Source organism: Westerdykella ornata, assembly GCF_010094085.1.
Source record: "Westerdykella ornata strain CBS 379.55 unplaced genomic scaffold EI97scaffold_19, whole genome shotgun sequence".
In the NCBI taxonomy this organism is placed as follows: domain Eukaryota; kingdom Fungi; phylum Ascomycota; class Dothideomycetes; order Pleosporales; family Sporormiaceae; genus Westerdykella; species Westerdykella ornata.
Window position 1 is genome coordinate 364,392 of NW_022986869.1, and position 18,778 is coordinate 383,169.

General features: G+C 49.0%; 4 protein-coding genes across 4 annotated transcripts; 2 read left to right on the top strand and 2 right to left on the bottom strand.

Annotated features, from left to right (window-relative positions):
- Positions 1-3,973: 3,973 nt before the first annotated feature.
- EI97DRAFT_477214 (uncharacterized protein) lies at positions 3,974-4,866 on the bottom strand (the record flags this gene model as incomplete). Its single annotated transcript, XM_033801955.1, has 3 exons — positions 3,974-3,999; positions 4,133-4,245; positions 4,385-4,866. The coding sequence occupies 3 exons, from the start codon at positions 4,864-4,866 to the stop codon at positions 3,974-3,976; spliced, it is 621 nt and encodes a 206-aa protein (XP_033652122.1).
- A 1,206-nt stretch (positions 4,867-6,072) lies between these two features.
- On the top strand, positions 6,073-6,894 carry EI97DRAFT_460154 (uncharacterized protein; the record flags this gene model as incomplete). Its single annotated transcript, XM_033801077.1, has 1 exon — positions 6,073-6,894. One exon carries the CDS (start codon positions 6,073-6,075, stop codon positions 6,892-6,894), a length of 822 nt encoding a protein of 273 aa, XP_033652123.1.
- Positions 6,895-9,698: 2,804 nt separating this feature from the next.
- On the top strand, positions 9,699-10,916 carry EI97DRAFT_354317 (uncharacterized protein; the record flags this gene model as incomplete). Its single annotated transcript, XM_033794883.1, has 1 exon — positions 9,699-10,916. A coding segment is annotated over one exon (1,218 nt), but the record flags the coding sequence as incomplete, so codon positions are not given.
- A 4,197-nt stretch (positions 10,917-15,113) lies between these two features.
- EI97DRAFT_103073 (uncharacterized protein) lies at positions 15,114-18,549 on the bottom strand. Its single transcript, XM_033792899.1, has 3 exons — positions 17,062-18,549; positions 15,607-17,000; positions 15,114-15,553 (listed from the first exon to the last, which is right to left on the bottom strand). The coding sequence occupies exons 1-3, from the start codon at positions 18,353-18,355 to the stop codon at positions 15,224-15,226; spliced, it is 3,018 nt and encodes a 1,005-aa protein (XP_033652125.1). The 5' UTR covers positions 18,356-18,549; the 3' UTR covers positions 15,114-15,223.
- Positions 18,550-18,778: the final 229 nt, after the last annotated feature.

Here is an 18,778-nt window from a genome sequence, read left to right on the forward strand (position 1 = left end):
TCATCAAAGTTGTACACCTCTGCTGTGTGCATGCCCATAAATATAAGCCAAAGGACAAAGGGAAATCTACTCGAATGACGCAGTGTAAATACTAGGCAAACTTACACTACAATGGCTGTTTTTGGACTCTCCGTATTCGAAACCCTATACACAATCACGACCCTGCAATCAATAGGTTTTCTTTGCCTCACTTCCGCAAGTGACCTGAGTATGGAGACTGGGTTATCAAAGAGGGCTTTGAAGGCAATCTTCCAGTAAAGGAAACCCACCGGCAGCTTATCAATCTTGGAAAAAACACTACTATCAAAGATATATACAACCAGCGATGGAAGCTTCTTCAGGCCGAGCTTGGTTCACATACCAAAGTATAGACACTCCTTGAGACCCTACAGGAATACAGCGGCAGTGAAGGAGTCAAATATTTCCATCACCATAGCGTTGATGGGCAAACCTGACTCCACTGGGTTTTCTTTGCCCATCCAGTTTCTGTCAAGATCCTTAAACAAAACCCCGATGTTATTATCATGGATTACATGTATAAGACCAATCGTTTCAACATGCTGTTGCTTCATATAACTAGGGTAACTACCTTGAATACTACGTTTGATGTAGGCTACACCTTTATGCTAGGAGAAACAACAGAAGATTATGATGCAGTAATCCATACCTTCCTTGAGTTTGTACATGAGTTAGATGTTACACCTCACTGCTTTCTTGTTGATCAGGAAGATGCTCTCATCTCTGCCCTTAAGCATTACTTTGCTGAAGTCCCAATACGCTATTGTATGTGGCATATTAATCAACACGTTCAAGCTGAGGCTACAAAGCGTGCCTGGGATGTACGGTGAGGAGATATAGATGAGGAAAAGGAGGAGATTCAACAGCAGAGAGAGGCATTTCTTTCACGATGGTATGGGCTTGTGGGGTGCAAGACTCTTACTGAATTCTGGGACATATGGGAAGAGCTTAAGGACGACTACAAGGTCTATCCAAAGCTTCTCTCCTATCTTGAGGACCACCAGATACCCCATCGGAAGCACTGGGCAAATTGCTACACCAAAGACTATCCTGACTTTGGAGAAAGTGTAACCTCTCATGGCGAAGGAGCACACAAAAACCTCAAGGTGCAGCTTATCTCATCTCGTGGCCATCCATACGACATCTTAAAGTCTATCCATTATATGCTCAATACTGTCAGATGGTAAGCCAGTTTATGGATATCCCATCTGGGACTGGAGAGAAGGACTGGGAGAAACTGTCTGTACCAGTACTGTCTGAGGACATGTGGCTAGTGATTCTGCAGTGGCTAGTGCCCTGCACAGCCTTGGTGCCCAGAGAAGGAACATCAAAACCGGTGTCAGGCCCCAGCCTCACACAGACAAGCACACACCTGAATACAATCAGTCAACCCATCTTCAATCAATCTTTCTGTCACCGTGACATCTTCAGATACTATCAAATCTAACAAGCTCAACCCCCCGGCCCTCCACCCTCACCGACAGCCAGAGAGAGCTTTCCAGTTTTGAGGTAGTTGCAGCAAGCCAGGTCACTGCTACTCAGCGCTCACGCGCCTCTCACACTCCAGGTAATGGCCGCGCGGTTGATAGAGGTCGATCTTTGGGTGCACTCACCGCGAGTTCTACTGCTAACCCTACCCGTGGCAACACCGCCAGTCAACCTATTGAGATTGGTGACCCTGCACCTGCTGCAACTCAACAGATTGCAGTCGCGCCGGTCTCTACACCTGCAGAACCTGCAGATCTCTCAAGGTTCAATGAAGAGGTGGGTATGACTCTCACTGAGGCTCCGACAGCCAAAAGGAAGCGTAGGAGGCCTCTTGGCTCAAAGGACAAGCAGCCGCGCAAGCGCAAGGCCTTACCTGTGCAGGATGGTGTTTGAGTTTGGTGTTCCAACTCGGCTGCATCACCGGCCCTGTAGAAAGCTCACAACAGTGAGCTGCTGCACCACCAAAAGCGATTGGAAAATTCTGAAACTTGGGAAGCTGGTTCTGATAGTGTAAATCTTCAATTTGAATTAATTACTTTTGCCATAGGTTGCGTGGTGTTGAGTTCTGCATGGGTGAAGGGGTGAGAGTTGTGATGTTCACCAAATTGGCCTTCCGCGCCGTTCCTGGGCGCTGGCCCTTCCATGACTGCCGATGACTGGAGCTCGGCGACCCCGTATATCTGGTCACGGTACGTAGTCTCTGTACTCGCAGTATTTTAGATCACGACTGCGTATATCTGAGTAGGGGGGCGCCGCCAGGGAATTTGGGGGGACGCCGAAAAGTATTTTCCTTGGATTAATCCCAAGCGGCCTAACGAGGGCGTTAGGAGTTGTGTGCAACCTTTCACCGTCGACCAGTTAAGCAGGAGGTGAATAGGGGGCTTAACAGCGAAATGATAGCCTAGAGAGTAGATAGAAAGGTTACTTCAGCGCGATGTGACTAGACGCTGACAAGAAAACAAGCCTGGCATAAGAAGATATTCTGTCGCAGCGTTGATTAAGATTATATATTGGTGCCCGACGAGACTTCCAAGTTTTCGCTGCCCCGCTACTAGCGCGGGAGTCACGTGATTATGATTTTCTGCATCTACAACGACGCTGGGTGTCTGTTATTCCTTTGCTGATAATAACGTCAAAACACCTCGAATCGTGCATCCTTCTAGGTAGCTCCTTTTCTCTCGCTGTTGCAGTAGGCAACTCGGCGGTGCTTGCACTCTCCGTGAAACACATTCCTGCGCGGAATCGCAATCTTGGCTCTAGAGTCCCTACTTACTTGGCTATTGGTCGGCCCTGCAGTCCTTATTTACTTGGCTAATTGGTGGCATTACTGTGCCATATCGGTGGCGGAGCTGACCTGCAAATATAATGAAGTTAAAAGGTTCCAGCAGACTACGGGAAGTCAAAATAGGGAAACCGGAACCAGGCTCCAGGGTGCTGAAAACGGTGAATTTAGGTGGGCGGGGAGCTCCGAAACAGTCCATGTCCGTGGGTTTATATTGGTGGAGCTACATTTACTTGTGTGCAGGTGCGTGCCCTGATTGAGGGAGCTGGATACTCTTGTCAGATTTGATGGTATCTGAAGTTGTCACGGTGACAGAAAGATTGAATGAAGATGGGTTGACTGATTGTATTGTGGTGTGTCCCTGTGTGTGTGAGGCTGGGGCCTGACACCGGCTTTGATGTTCCTTCTCTGGGCGCTAAGGCTGCGCAGGGCACTAGCCACTGCAGAATCACTAGCCACATGTCCTCAGTACCGGTACAGACAAATTCTCCAAGTCCTCATCTCCAGTCCCAGATGAGATGCCCATAAAATGGCTTACCATCTGACACAAGTGTTGAAGCTCAATTTTGTACGCAGCAGAATCTACTCGCTCAAGACCTGGCACGCTTAAGCCAATATTATAGGACAATTCGTACTTGCTTATTATTGCAATCCGATGCCCGCATTACAGCCTATGTCTGTGTACGCACACAAACTGTTGCGTTGGGGGTAGGCTCAGCCCTAAAAGGTCCCAGAGGCGAAGGGGAGATCTTCGCAGATATCTGTCCGCTCCAGCTTGACTTTCTGAATCTCGCCTCCTGAGCACCTCATAAGATTTTCACAATAGCGATTGAAGGTCGCTCCCGCTACCTTGGTTGCCTGATACATCATTTTCAGTCTCTCAGCACACGAAAAGAGGCGAGATGTACGTCTGTAATCAACGGCCTGCTCCGAAACTAGACGCCGCATCCTTAATGCAAGAGCAATTCTTAGGCTAAGGTCTGTGTACATCTTAGTATGTAAGCTTAAATTGAGGTAAGGACATGTGAGACTTATAAGATCTAAACGACATTGCAAGCCCTGCCGATTTCTCAAACTATTATCTCGAAATTGGCTAGGAGCGTAGAGATCTAGTGCCTCCTTTCGTACATTCAAGTAGAGGTATACTATATAGCATGAAAAGAAGCGAATGACATGACTATGTAGTCAAAGCTGCACACATGTGTCAAATCCTACAAAGACAATAGCGTTGTCCTCTAAACGAAAACGCAAGTTGTAAGGAAAATGTCTATATAGCGCAAGTTCGCATCTACAAAAGAAATAGCTACAACGCGTTGCAAGAAAACCCGTAAAAGGAATGTCTACCCCCGCCACCGATATCTAATGCCCAGACTTCCCAGCACCGATGTACAAGAAGGCCTGATTCTTGCGGCTCCACCGCAAGGATTCTTGAATCCAGGTGTGTCCCCCCTGTTGTACTGTCCATATATAGCAATGTAGCTGTTCGGTGGATATCTATTCCCACTAGGATGCTCCTCCCTTTCGTACGTATACATGGCCATGTCCTCTGCGTGCCATTTGGTCCTCCCTTCCTCTATCACCCTGTTCTGTGCGTACCTCCACATGACCGGTGCTTCGTATCTAAGCCGATTATCCATCAGAGCTTGTACTGAAGCTCTGCCCCCTGACGTCCCCCACTCCTGCCCATGGGGTATACTTCCCAAGTAAACCCCTGTTCCGCAAATCCACAGCGCTGCTACCAGTGTTGCCTCACTTCTGCTGCCGATGCGGGTCTGGCGCCATGCCCAATATGCGAAATTGTCAATCGTTTCCTCAGTCCATCCGGAGCTTTGTGGCTCTCTCAAATAACCAGACCATGTGGTGCCAGGGCCCTGGCTCCAATTGGGAATCAGCGGGGGATCACGTTTGGACCATGGAGTTGTTGCTATGTTGATGTCGGAGCTCTTAGACCCCCCTTCGTGGGCCGGTAGGATGTGTGCTGGCAGATCATCATGCTGCTTTGGAAAGGCCTGTACCGCCCACAGCGCCTGGCTGAAGGCAAGAAGGCTAGCCAGCGAATTGGCAAAGTTCAGGTACATGATGGACAAACTTGGTGCTTTTCAGGAGAGTAGGTAGCAAGATATAAGAAAAATTGGTGTGTTAAGCTGATTGAAGACGGAATGAGAATGTGTGAGAATTGCTGTATAGGAGTTGCCCTAGAGAGGCAAAGAGTACACTAATATATATGTCTATAAAAACACTCTTTTGACACGAAGTATAGGAACGCGTGGCCACTAGCTCTGTCGTAGATCTCTCGTCTCTAGAGACGAATCTACCTCAAACTGTAGTCTGTTCCATGTCTGGGGCGAGGTGAGCGGCCATGCGCAAGGAATGTGGCACAGAAACAGAGCAATGCTCATTTAGTACGAAGCATTAGACCACGTAGCTACTTTTTTATACAAAGGCTCTTGCCACAACGGGGATGTATGCAATGTAGTCTGCTCTGTACCCTTGAGCACGGGAAACAGCTTTGTTTGAAGATAGTGGCACAGAGACATAATTATACTCTCTTGTCACAAGGAATCGGAGTACGTAGCTCCCTTTGCCTAGAAAAGCGCTCGCCACAGGAGGAATTCTTGCAATGTAGTCTGTTCTGTGCCGCAGAGCACGGGAAACAGCCTTGCGCAAGGACAGTACCCTAGGGTAGCACAGGAACACCAAGTCGCCAGGCTTCCAAGGTTATAGTTCTCGCCTTTTGACTGCAATTTGCCACTTTACTTCTGAGAAGAATTAAAGAAAGCAGGAAAGAGATCTAGTGTTAAACAGGCTGTTAGAGCTAGGTCTGCTTTTTTTTTAAAGGTGAGTTCTCAGATCCGCGCGACTGTGAACGAAAAACTCAACCTAGCCTTAAGGTCACGGTTGATGTCTAGCTTAATTTGATTCGGTTAGAGACGTGGCGACAGCACACACGGTGAGCCCTTTTGCGGCAAAGCAAGATGTCCGCGATCTTCAGTTTCGTCTTCACACGCCGCATGGCAAATGTTCTAAGTACTCCTTTGCCACTGCGCGGTGTAAATCCTGTACAATTTATGATACTCTGTTAAGAGCGTAAGGCAGATGGCTGGCAGGTCCATGGCGGAGGCATTGTATAAAGTGAGCCATCTTCTCCGCTAAGAAGAAAGCAAGCAACCAATCCATCTCTTCACCATCACTGCCCAACTAGCAACTCATTCATCTTTCAATTACCAACCCTCAAATCTTTGTCCATAGCAAAGCCTTCCCCAGGTCATACTCCACTCCCAAACATGAAGTATGACGCAGCACTCTTCACTACTCTAGCCGTCAGCATGGCGTCCGTTCGTGCTGCTCCAGCCCAGGAGCAGCCCCGCGCAGCTTTCACGCCGAGTGCCCCTTTCGTGACTTGCGTTCAAAAGACGTTCCCCAAGTTTCCGAAAGAGGGCAACCCTACTACGGAACAGCTTCGAGCTTGTCTTCCTGGAGCCCATCCACAAGCGACACGCGAGCTTGTCGATCGGGATGCCAAAGGCGACTTCGACTCCGGCATACAATCCCGCGGGTTAATGGATACTGTCGAGGTACTGGGGAAGCTGATGGGCATCGACCAGAAATCAAAGTGCCTGGACGACAATGGAGTGCCCACTAAGCTACACGACGAATTTGTGTGGGTTGAAGACGTCACGAATGCAGCAGCCAGCCTCTGCAATGATGCCATGGCCATTATCGACAGGACTGGCCTCGGTGATGACGGTGGAATCGCATACGTATCCAAAGGGTTCAGTAACGCCCACGATGAACAAAGCAACTATCTTCACAACCGCCGAAAGCTTCTCCTTACAATGGCCGTCAACTACTACCCTCCCGCATCCGTTGCCAAAGAAGCGATCAAGGATATAGCGAAGGGAGTGCGCGATCTCTGTTCCGCTGGCGTTTCGAGGCTCATGGATGAAAGGGATGGATGTACGTCGAAGGTCAAGTGGTACATTTCGCAGAAGGCCAAATGGGATGACCATCTAGCTGCTGTCGGTGGACAAGTCGGCATGTACTTCGATGGTTCTAACAATCATTTCGGCACGATCAGCCTTGAATTTAGCGAGGATAGCAACTAGATTAGAGTGTGGGGATGACAAAGAGAGACCCGTTGGGCAGGAACCGCGAGGTCAGGGTGATCGGTGGCAAGGCGGAAATGGAGATTTATGTAGTACTCAACAGGCTTTAGCGGCAAGTTGACAGGTTTTCTTTTCCCCCTCCCTTTTTTTCAAGTTTTAGAAAGTAGCTACTCCGTACACTCGTTTGGTTAGACATAGATGCGCAATAGACGGTATTTTTTATCGACCTTATTCACCACACATAGATAGCTTGATACGAATCAAACCTACTGGAGCGAACCGACCCAGGTCGAAATAATAACGAATCCAGGCCAATTTCATCACCGGTCAACCCAAACCACTGCCCCATGTAAACTGTGCTTTCTTGAGATGTCCGTTTTTCTTCATCAGCGACACGGTTTTCTTCGCTCACTAATCTGCCCACCCAGGATGCGCTTACGCAGCACGTCCTGCTTGTCTTCATCTATTGTAGACTATGTACCTTCGAACAACGGCGTGGCGGGCGATGAGGCGACGTGGTTTAGTTTTCACAGCCACTCCAAAGGGGGATGGTGGGCCTGTGCCGCGGGATCATCTTGGCGCTGCGGCGTAGATCTCAAGGTAGAAGCGAGCCCCATGGCGTGCACGGCCCCACGGCGTGCACGTCTCATCGCGCATTTTTCCTCCCCTCCCACATTTTGTAGCAACGCTAAAATGCAAGCAATTGAGCTCACGCTTGAAGATCTAAGGCTTGACGACACGCCAAATTACACCTACTATGCTAAAAAGCATGGAGTTGATCGAACGACGCTGTCACGGAGGCATAGGCAAATCACATCCTCTCGCGATCAATATCGGGAAAGCCAATCTTTGCTCACAACACAACAATCACGAAGCCTTATATCCTATATAAATGAGCTATCCACTCGCGGAATACCTCCTACGCCTGCGATGACCCGTCGATTTGTCTCTGAAATATCCAAGAAGACATCTAGGAAGATGTGGCTCCCGCGATGGATTGGCGCCCACAAGGACCAGTTAGACTCGAAGTTCCTGATGCCTGCAGACCTCGCACGAAAGAAAGCGGACTCTCCTTATCAATATCAGCTTTATTTTAAGAGATTAGAAGAAATTATAGAGAAATATGAGATATAGCCACACAATATCTACAACTTGGATGAGAAGGGCTTTCTGATCGGAATTTTGACTAAACTACGTCGTATCTTTGCCAAACCACAACAAGAGCAAGGGAAGTTGATTGGAGCTGGGCAAGATGGCAACCGGGAATGGATAACTGTACTTGCTTATATCTGTGCAGATGGAATAGCTCTTTCTCCTGGCCTAATCTACCAAGCATCTACTGGGCAATATTCAGGACTCCTGGCTTCAAGATTTTGACCCACAGCTCCACAAGGCCTTCTTTGCCTCATCTCCAACTGGCTGGACGAACGATGAGCTTGGTTATCAATGGCTTACAATGGTATTTGATCGTGAGACAAAGGACAAGGCCCGAAAAGCAAGAGACTGGAGGCTTCTTATGGTGGATGGACATGGGTCCCATATCAACATGAGATTCCTGAATTGGGTAATAGAACACCGGATTCTTGTTGCTGCATATCCTCCTCACTCGACCCATCACCTCCAGCCTCTGGATGTGTGTCTTTTCGGTCCTTTGGCAACGTTTTACAGCCAAGAGCTTGATCAATTCATTTTTGAAAGCCAAGGACTATGTGGTATCACAAAACGAGACTTCTTCCATCTATTCTTCCCTGCATGGGAAAGAGCCTTCAGCGTTGAAAATATCAATAGTGGATTCACAAAAATGGGCATATATCCATTAGATGCTTCCCCTGTCCTTACTGCTATTGGACTACCTGTTTCTAAGCCTCCTAATGATGAGAGACCTTCCTCAAGAGATTCTAAGGCCTCAGACTCTTCAGCAATATCAGCAAGTGACTGGAGAAAGATTAGATCAGTTCTAAAAGAGGTTGTCACTGAGTCGCTTTCTACCCAGTCGACTCAGGTGAAGAAGCTGTAAAACACTATTGATAAACTCACAACTGATGTAGCTCTTCTTAGGTCTGAAAACAAAGGCCTCAGGAATGCTATTAGCAATGAGAAGAAGAAGTGGAAATATGGAAAACCGCTATTTGAAGAGCTTCTAGCATAGGACGACTGTAAAGCTCACTTCTTTAGCCCCACAAAGGTCCAAGAAGCTCGTGATCTACAGGAGGAGAAGGAATGGGCTAAACAGCAGTTAGAGTTACAAAAGATGGAAGAGAGGATCCAGAAGCAGCTACAAAAGGAGGAGAAGCAACGGGAGATAGCTCAGAGGAAGCAGATGAGGGCACAAAAACAGGCTGCTCGTCAGCAGGAACAGCATGCTAGAAAGCCTCCAAAACAGCGTCAAAAGAAGCCATCAAAGGCTCCAGTTGAGCCTGATTCTGAGGCTGCAGTCGAAGTAGAAGATAAGGTATTCCCATTGGCTGAAAATGTATCACAGAGGCCTCAGCGACAGCGACGTCTCCCACAACGCCTAGACGGCTATGATATTACTATAGTTTAATAGAGCATCATCAAAAGTCCTTTTTAACATGTTTTTAGGCTGTATTTGGGTGTTTCTATGAAGCTAGAGCATTGAGAGTGAAGGCGACATTTTGTGTGGTGATCATGCACGCCGTGGGACCGTGCATGCCATGGGGCGCTCTTCTAAAACAGCTCATGCTTCTCTGCACAACTTTTTTCAACGCCTACTCGCACTTGTCGATTGCCGTCCATGTACAGCGCGTTCCCAAGGCTAAACAATGCTTCCGGTCTCTCAACGCCCATGTACTGACCCGCTGAACTGGAATTTATATGCAAGCTATGAGGGCGACCTGTATATCCCTTTCCACGACTATGTTCAGGCAGAATGGATCTGTAAGCTAGACGTTGCCTTCCCGAAGTTTCTTCAACTGCCAAGAGAACTCCAGTCGCGCATCCTCCGTTTCTGCAACAGTGCAACGCTTTTCCAGCTTATGCACGTCTCTTCTGCTACGCGGGACGAGGCTAGAAAGCTGTTCTGGTCGGATCCTGGCTCGCGATATGTTGTTGATGGCGCATGGCTGGAGGCCGGAGGGTACTCTGGCCACACACTCGACGACGTGGCCGTCTTGACCTTGATAAAGCATGTAGAGGTAGATTTTGCTGCAGGATCTTTCGTTAACTGGGTATGGGACGGCGGTGAATCTCAATGGGTGGAAGGGCCTCCTGCGGATACAGCGGACCGAATGGCAGACACTTTCTGGCAGACCTTTCAACGCCGCCTGCCTTGCGCAACCAATGTTGTCTTGAAGTCCGTCCACATCGAATCAGGGGGAGCAGCACCCGCCGGCCTTACTATGTTGGCCGAGAGATGCCCTGCTGGCATCCGCGTGTCGGTCTCAAGCCTCCAGAAGGTAGCCGGCTGCCGCCTTCTGCTGAGGAAAATTCTCTGGCAACCAGTCTGGCACGACCGCAGTCAACCAGCAACATGGAAGCTCGTCGACGTCGAAGATACAGCACAAAGCATAGTGCCGCCTGCTAAAACATTCCGTGGGCCTGTAGGGGCATTCCTTTGCATAGACCACCACTCAAGACGCATTGGCTATCTATACATGGGTATATCAGTATTGCGTATCCAGGCTATGGAAGCATACTATACACAGAACCCGCAGGCACCCATCGTCTGCCCCGTTCCAGAATGCGATCTCCGATTCGAGACCCCGCGAGCGTGGGCGGTCCATGCAAGCGATGCAAGGCACATTACGTGTTACAAGTTCCCAACCGAGACTCTTGAGAGGTTATTTTCGGAGCACGAGGCTCGACTGGCGCGCATAAACCTGCAAAATGCAGACCGCGGAATGGCATTACAACGGGAGTGGGGCGAAGAAGGTAGTGAGCAGCGCAGAAAGAGGGAAGATGAGTTTCTCCATCAGTTACAGCATGACCAGGAGTATGCGCAGGCGACGCCTCCTCGGGAGAGCAGGATCTGGTGTCGCTATCAGATTCAGATGAACAATGAGGAGACCGCCTACTATGAACGTTGTGGTTCTGAGAAATGTAGTGTTTACTACTGCGAAAAGTGTGCGCTGCCGTAAAACTGTCTCGCGCTTTGAATGTATCGACAATCCGCGTCGACAAGCAATTGAAGGTGTTCCTTGCATGTAGGGTCTGCGGGCTGAACTTGATCCAGCTCTGGAAGTGAATGATACAGGAAATGTCGCTCGACCTAAATGCGGTAAGCTGATGATCTCCACAAGACAGGGCTAAATACAGAGATTTCGGCCTCATGGCTAGTCCTAAGGACAGATCTTAGAACCCTTCGCAGAGATTCGGATTTGATGTCAGTATAATATGTCGTCTCATGTGTCTCCCGATCTAGTACCCTGTTAATGAAGCAACTATGGTATACCCTATTGCACTGACCTATCCGGGCGCGAACAACAAAAACGTAGTGGTCGAAATCCCGAAGCTCGTTATCGTGAGTCTCTATGATAGTGTATCGGTACGTCTCAGGGTTCCAGCTAGGACACGTAAACCCCTTATAAGTTAGGTATGCAACTGCGTCTGAGAAATATCTTCTTCACGTATAGAAGAAGTCTTGAGCATCACAACAGGATGGAGTATCCCCGTCGACGTTTTTATTGTCGCGTGAACATAGTCTGGCGGGGAGTTTAGATGCTACCGCCATAGGAGTTTTGGTGGTGATTCCACCCACCAGGTCCGACACGGCGAACGAAAACGAGGCCTAACTTTCCGTAGCCATGGGCGTATATGATATCATACACTATACTGATTTTGCAACACGTTCATCGGGACATTGATTGGGGAGAACAGGATAAGCCAAAACTGAACGCGACGTCCCGATTGTTACCGACCCTCACGAGCCAATTGCAAAGAGTCCTTCTTAACCTTTCTAAGCTCCATGGAAACAAGAATCTATGCTCGACGACAAAACATAGGGCATCCTCTTGGGAGGTCCTCCGTTACATATGCCTCAGTGAAGGTTAATTGGCTCGCCGTCGAATCATGAAGTAGCCATAATGCTAGCAAAACTACGATAGAATCGTTCTACAAGCTGTTACGATTCGGTCAGGTTTGTTAGAGAGCGGATGCTGTCACAACCGCTAAGCTAGGAAACTGATGGACGGCTCAAAGCCAATTGCAGGAGTTGGACAAGGGTAGTTTCACTAGGGCAGACACGCGTCCTGGTATTGAGTAGCTGAGCACCTGGCGGAAAGAAAGAAAGCAAGTTATGACGCTGGCCAATCGACAGTGTCATCTATTGGTCCATGCGTGGAAATAGAGCGATTAGAAGGGGGGAAGGCTACTTAAGAAGACTAGATCTCTATGTTAGAGTACAGTTATACTGACCGTGTTGCAAATCCCCTTGCTGGTGAGAAGGACGTCCATGCTATAGAATTGCTAAGCAGGACGGAGGTTACACAGCTCCTTGGGAAGGAATACTATAAAAGGCTTGAACGTTCCTTGCTAGAGCGGTATACGAAAAGAAAAAGTATTTCAACAATCGCCGAGAACAGCGGGTCCATCCTGATACTAAAAAGGCGTTGACCGAGGAGGAGATCACAGCTATACCGTGGTTAGTCCCATTAGTATAAGCTCTTTGCTGGGATAAGTTTCACGTCATTTTAAATGCATGTTATAGGAGTTAGCTGCTAGCATTTTTCATATCTCTCCAAGTGTTAGGTGTTAGGCTGGGAGTTGTTAGGATTATGCAAGGGTAGAGAGAGTTTCATTTAACGTTATTGTTTCTTGTAGACTGTTATCCATTAATAGAAGACGTTAAGGTGGGAACTATTGTGCATAAAATTATATGACCTCCGATACCGTGCTTCTAAGCGATCACGAGCCTGTTTGAAGAGATCTTTCATAAGATCCAGATCCGCTCGATCTTGTTGAGATCGGGGGAACGGGATAACCAATCTACTGTGTTCAGTGACGGACTCTGCCTTCGTATCAGGCCAGTTCTTTTGTCGCAATGCGGGGCTCCCTTGACGTGACATAACCCGTTATCCTGAACAATGCAGACAGTCTTCCCGTCTCTGCAATCTTATCACACCATTGATATAACGTTAGACTATGTCTTGAAAACTGAGAAACAACTGTGTATTACTTTGGCTTGGTCGAGCGACACAAGAACAGCGACGATATTCGATATCGGTAGCTAGTAGGTCCCACAACGAAAGTCCCGCCGCACGTGGCCTATTTAGCTGAACAAACTGGCGACAGCAATGCAGGCAAGATACCTTCCGTGACAGATATACCAATCTCAAAGATACTACTTAGCACACTCCCTTACGATAATTCTCATGCTTCGCTTACCGTCCTGACAAGCACTACGTTTATATGCGATCAGCAAGAGAAGAGAGAAGTGAGGCCATGGAAGCTAAAGTACTCACTCGTAGTCAGACTGGCAGTCAGCCCGAACGCCAGACAACAACCCAAGCATTACTAGAGCTACCACGGTGCTCTGCAGCATTGTTGCTCGGATGGTAGTGAGGATCCTTTGTCACGGCGGCAAGAGAATGTTTCGCGTTGATACTCTGGGTTATGGCGTGGTTGCTCTTCCAATGTAAGGATGTGGTTTGAACCGAAGAGAGTGCTCTGTAGAGTGAGAGTTAGGAGTCGACAAGAGAACCATCTCAGCACCGAACTTTATACACAATCCGCACAAGTGAATTAGTTGGAGCCAGACGTTCACATGTAAGGTGGCGCTATGTGGCGCAGGTCACGCATTGCCGCAAAAGGCACGCAGATAAGGCAGACTCCTATAGCTAGGCAGCCTTCAGTGAAAAAACGAAACATGTTGCAGAAAGTGTGCTGGTTGTTGATACTCCAGGAAGCCGCCTATCGGGCGATGCCTTGTCAGTGCTGAAGTGGATTCGTCGGAGCCAGACATTCACATGCAAGCGGGCGCTATGTGGCAACCAGTCACGCATTTCCCGCAAACTAAGCGGCCTATCGGGCAATGCCTAGCCAGTCTCACCTGCATGCTATTCGGTCTCCGCTTGCCGTTTCGCCTGAGGTATTTATCAAGCCTTATCGCATCCGCAGTGCAATAGCAAGCGTCGACGAGGCTATTCAGCTCCAGCCGAATATGAATAAACCCATACCAATGCAACTCTCCTCACACCAAGCCAGCTCAACGCTCTTCACCAACCGTTGTTTCCAAATACTAGCTGTCATTGCACCTATATTCGCCGACGTCCATCTGTCAAGAGTGTACAGCTCAGGTAAAACAAACCTTATTCTCCAATCTCCTGTTACTAATGGTGTATCAAGGACAGATTTACAACACCTAGACGAGCACTTATACCCGGTTCATCATGCCATACATTCCAGGCATCACGGAATATCTTGTAGTCAAGGGGGTCCTGATAGCCAATGCTAAACTGATCTCCGTGGGAGGGTCGCATCTTACCGCAACACAAGCTTCATATGCTGCATACTCCACAGTTCAGAATGGAGTGGCTGCTGCTACAGCAGCGCCATCAGTAGGTCACGCTGCGGCAACAGCGGGTCAGGCAGCTTTCACTGCAATAAGCATCCTCGCCGCACAGAAGCGGGGAACAGCAAAACGATGAAACAAAATACGTAGTACAGTATCGCAGGGAGTTGTCCAAAGCAATAAGAAATTGATCTTCTATAATAATGAGGTATTTTTGTAATAGCAAGGTACCTAGTGCTCTACGGTGCCCGATATTAAATCGATTGAGTCACTTGCTGAAAACTTCGAACTGGAAGAAGTTTTGGCAGACCTTCTTGCGCAAAGAGATGTCGACATTGGCCTACGCGACCGCTGCCAAGGGGGTGACAATACGCAAGAAGACGTGGAGAATCCGATGCTCGCAACACCTCCACCTGCATAGGCACAGAGGTGAGGGGTGGCTGGTTAGTCGTGATCGCTATCGGATGCTGGTAGTAGAGTAGCTGAGCACTGGTAAACCTGCGTAATTATGAAATTTGGAGTTTTCAACGCTTCTGGGTTCACATAGTGCAGGAGACTTCGAAGGTTGAGATGGAATCATTGTATCTAAGTACGCTACATCCCAAATCCGAATCAATACCGGGTATTACTGTACAAGACTAGTTTCCCACGGTCCCGACTGAAAGTAACATTGAAAACCAAGTACATACCCAAGGGACAAAAGCAGCGGGAAGAGAGTCCAAAGGAAACTGCTGTGAAAAGCTTGTTACGAGAAAACGCAATTCGAAAGGAAGAGAAGGAAAAAGGGAAATGAGGCCTCCTGCGTAACACCACTAGAGACTTACCACCTCACACAGTCCCGGTTCATACCTCGGGCTACGGTCAAAGATAAAACATCTTACCATCCAACTTCGAGTTCCAAGTGAGCGGCTTGTCATCGTCTCGAAACTTCACGAAGTCGCGTTCGTTGGTGGCTTGACCAAGTTTGGTTGTAGTGCTCAAGTACTCCTCGACAAATCGCTTGAACTCTTTTGCCTTATCTTCCGCGTCATAAGGAGCTTGCCTGGCGATGGGCGGGAAGTTCGTAATGTCTTTGTGCGAGAACCAGCGGAAGTAGTCCAGCACTCGGCGTGCGAGTTTCTGGGCATATGCCAGCGGCAGTGCCTTGCTCGATATGTTCCCAAGCTGGGCTGTCACGTTCAGTGTCGCGGTCTGTGTCTAGGTTAGCTAGATTACACAAGCGGTTGGGGCTGGAAATAACTTACCACATGAGCCAGTTGCTCCGTCGTTAGACCAGTTGTATTTGTGCCCTGAGGGAGGAAGTACTGGTACTTTGCAGCGTGCTCCTTGCCAGGTTCTGCGGTAGTGAAGGTACGCGATGTATGGCTGTGGGAGTTCTTGCCCATCACCATGTATGCCAACCCGCTCTCCCCCTCAAGGGGTGACCAGAATACTTCCAAATATGCCCTCTTGATAGCTTCGATCTCTTTCACATATGTCTCTCCGTCGGGAATGTGATACGCGCTCCTATAGAAGAGTACTTTGAGAGGACGGGTTGCCTTCTGGCCAGATTGAGCTTGCCAAGCTTCAAATCTTTCCTTCATCATATCGGTAAGACCTTCGATATAGCGGCTAGGTAAAGCGGACCCTTCTTTCTCTTTGGCCTGCAGGAGACGGGTCGAGCCAGGGAACAGCGTTAGATTTCCATCAACACTGCCGACCACTGAAGCGACTGACGGGCACAGATTGGTAGCGCCAGAATCGGGATGAGAAATATGTGCTCCAAGGACGATGCTGGTTCCCGGATCAAACTTGAACCTTTGATAGTCGACGTCTTTTGTCTCCCAAACAAGAGAGCCGAGCATGAGCTTGATCTTTCGCATGAGATTTGCGGCAAACAGGTTCCGTCCAGGACGCTGAAGGCAGCCCTCAAGATCGTGCTTGTGGGCGCACACCGTCACGGCTCCGGGTTTCCTGTCTCCAAATCGCTGGAGTTCAGCCCTGATCTCTTCGTAAGCGTCAGCACTAATGTTTTTGCGGTCCAAGACTCCAATAATCACGGAGCTTTCGGGATGGAAAACCGCTTGCATGAGCGGACTATGCATATCAACCTGCTGACGGATCAGTTCCGCTAAGGACTTAATATGCACAGTCCGGACGTCAGTGAAGCGGAACGTTGACTGTTCTGGACCTTCGAGTCGTTCCTTCAACTTCAGTTCGAACCCGTCATCATCATGCGAAATGTATATGACGGTAAGCCTCTCTTCCTCAAGTGTTGTGATGGAGTTCGCTTCGTCTCGGCGCTGGCGTGGTGACACTAGATAGTCGACGTTTCTCGACTGCTTTGCTGGGATGATACTTCCCCCTCCCGTCTGGCGCACAGCGAGCTGATAAGGGGTTTGCGATTTGTGTTGAGAGCGCTGAGGGGCGACCAGGGCCTGTTTGATGTAGTTCTGGCCATGAGCGATGATATCACGCATTAGGTCTTTATGGCCTTGAAGCTTCGTCAGAGCAGCTTTGAGATCGGGTGTGAAGTGACCCGCCCCACGATAAATCTGGTCAAGCTCGACATGAAGGTCGTGTAACGGCACCCAAAACGGTCGCTTTCCGCCAATGTTGGCTATTGGGTACTTCTGATGAGTGACACCGGAAGTGGAAGCTGATTCTCAAGTCAGTACGACTGATAACTAAACCAGACAAGGAAGTAATTCTGATCATACCTGAACCCACTAAGTCCTTCACGGATTTGTAGCCCTGGCTTGTTTCGACGAATATTGAGTTCATCTCGGCCGCCGGCCTAATGTCCCGGATGACTCGGGTCATGGGAAACGACCCATCAGGAGCAGCGGTATCCGCAGACGCTGGGCTCACATTCTTCAACGTCGGCGAACTGTCAAGTCCCTTTCCAGTATGTACGCTGCCTCCATCCAACTGTCCGGTGGAAAGCTTTTCGTCGCTAGAGTGCGGCTTGTAATTGACACGTATACCACAAAGAAGGCGAGAGATGATGTGATACTTGGATGGAGCGTCTCTCGAGCCGGTGGCCAGAAAGTAATCGTCCAAAACCGCCGTCAAATTTGTCTCCTTCCGCATTGTCGGCACGAGGTCATAGTCCAAGTGGACCTGAGCATGATCACGTCCATGGATCTTTATCGTTGGTCGACACCGTATCCGTGGCTCAATTTTCGAGAGCCCCAGTGGGGCAGTACCGTAGGAACAGTTCGGTAGCAGCAGATCAGCAGAATCCGCCTGAAAGTCTTTCCGGCCATCGAGATTGGCATATGTGCGAAAGATGGTCTCAAAACACTTGGCATAAAGACGTCCGTCTGTTCCGCCGATTCCGGGGTTCAATTTCTTTCCCAGACCCATCTTACAAACGATGTTCTCCTCCTTCTGTACCGGCCCCTGGCAGCGCTGCTTCCTCTTGGTCTTGGAGAGGGGGAGTATGGAGCCCTCCACTCTGCGGCCACGGAGCCAGACATCGGCAGGGTTCTCACTTTCCTCGAGAGGGATGATCAAATAACTCGTAGGACCCTGCTTCGTAACAGTCTCGCTTCCATGGAGTATGCCCTCCCTGGCATCCATGTCAATCGCAACGCGGCCAATGAACTTTGGCTCGACAAATGTGAGGATAAGCTCACAAAGGGCCTCTTGACGAAGTCTCTGGCTCAGCACTTGTTTGATCTTGGGATCTCCCGATGATGGATCCGCACCCTGTCCATCGCATTCATTTGCTTCATTGTCCGCGGTTTTTGCCAGTATATCGACTTCGTACACGAACAGAGCAGGAAGAGCTCTGAGTTTGTACGGCAACCTTGCGATTGGCACCCTCGCGTTTGGCTTGTAGTCTTTGACTGCTTTCTCCTCGGCGACATCTTGATTCGACAAGGAAGTTAGGGCTGTGTAGGTGGTGCCAGTCTCGGAGCTTGTTGCCGAAAAGGGTTCTACTGGTGACGAGTTTCGCGTACCTTTTGTGACCGGAGGGGACTTGGGTTGCTTCTTGGGTCCGGCCATGTTTCCAGGCAGTGGAGTTCGAAAACTGAATTCAGAGAAAATCGAAGAGTAATGAGCAAATGTATTTCTTCGGCAGAGAGAGATTGACGTGTAGACAACGCTTCACAAAAAGGAAGAGAGATCAGGAAGTCGAATGGACTGACTGTATGAAAAAGACGCGGTGAGATAATCGTACTTATACCTCCAAAGCCCATTCATCCTGCTTGTTGCGATGCAAGCGGCCATATCACCAATGTTTTCCATGAGCACAACGTGCTCGACGCGCAAAGGCTCTACTATCAGCTGCGCAATAGTTCCACGCCTCCTTGCCATCACTGCTGATACTATCGCAGGTCCCAGTCCCGTCACGTTCCGTTTGCTTTTGAACCAGACTAAGTCCTCTGACTGTTCATAGTCCAACTTGCAAATCAGGTTTGGTAAAAA

Coding starts and splice junctions, on each gene's coding strand:
- EI97DRAFT_103073 (XM_033792899.1), bottom strand. CDS start 18,355: ATGGCCGGACCCAAGAAGCAACCCAAGTCCCCTCCGGTCACAAAAGGT. Junction 17,001..17,061: donor GAAGGACTTAGTGGGTTCAG/GTATGATCAGAA, acceptor CTTGAGAATCAG/CTTCCACTTCCGGTGTCACT. Junction 15,554..15,606: donor CGGAGCAACTGGCTCATGTG/GTAAGTTATTTC, acceptor ACCTAGACACAG/ACCGCGACACTGAACGTGAC.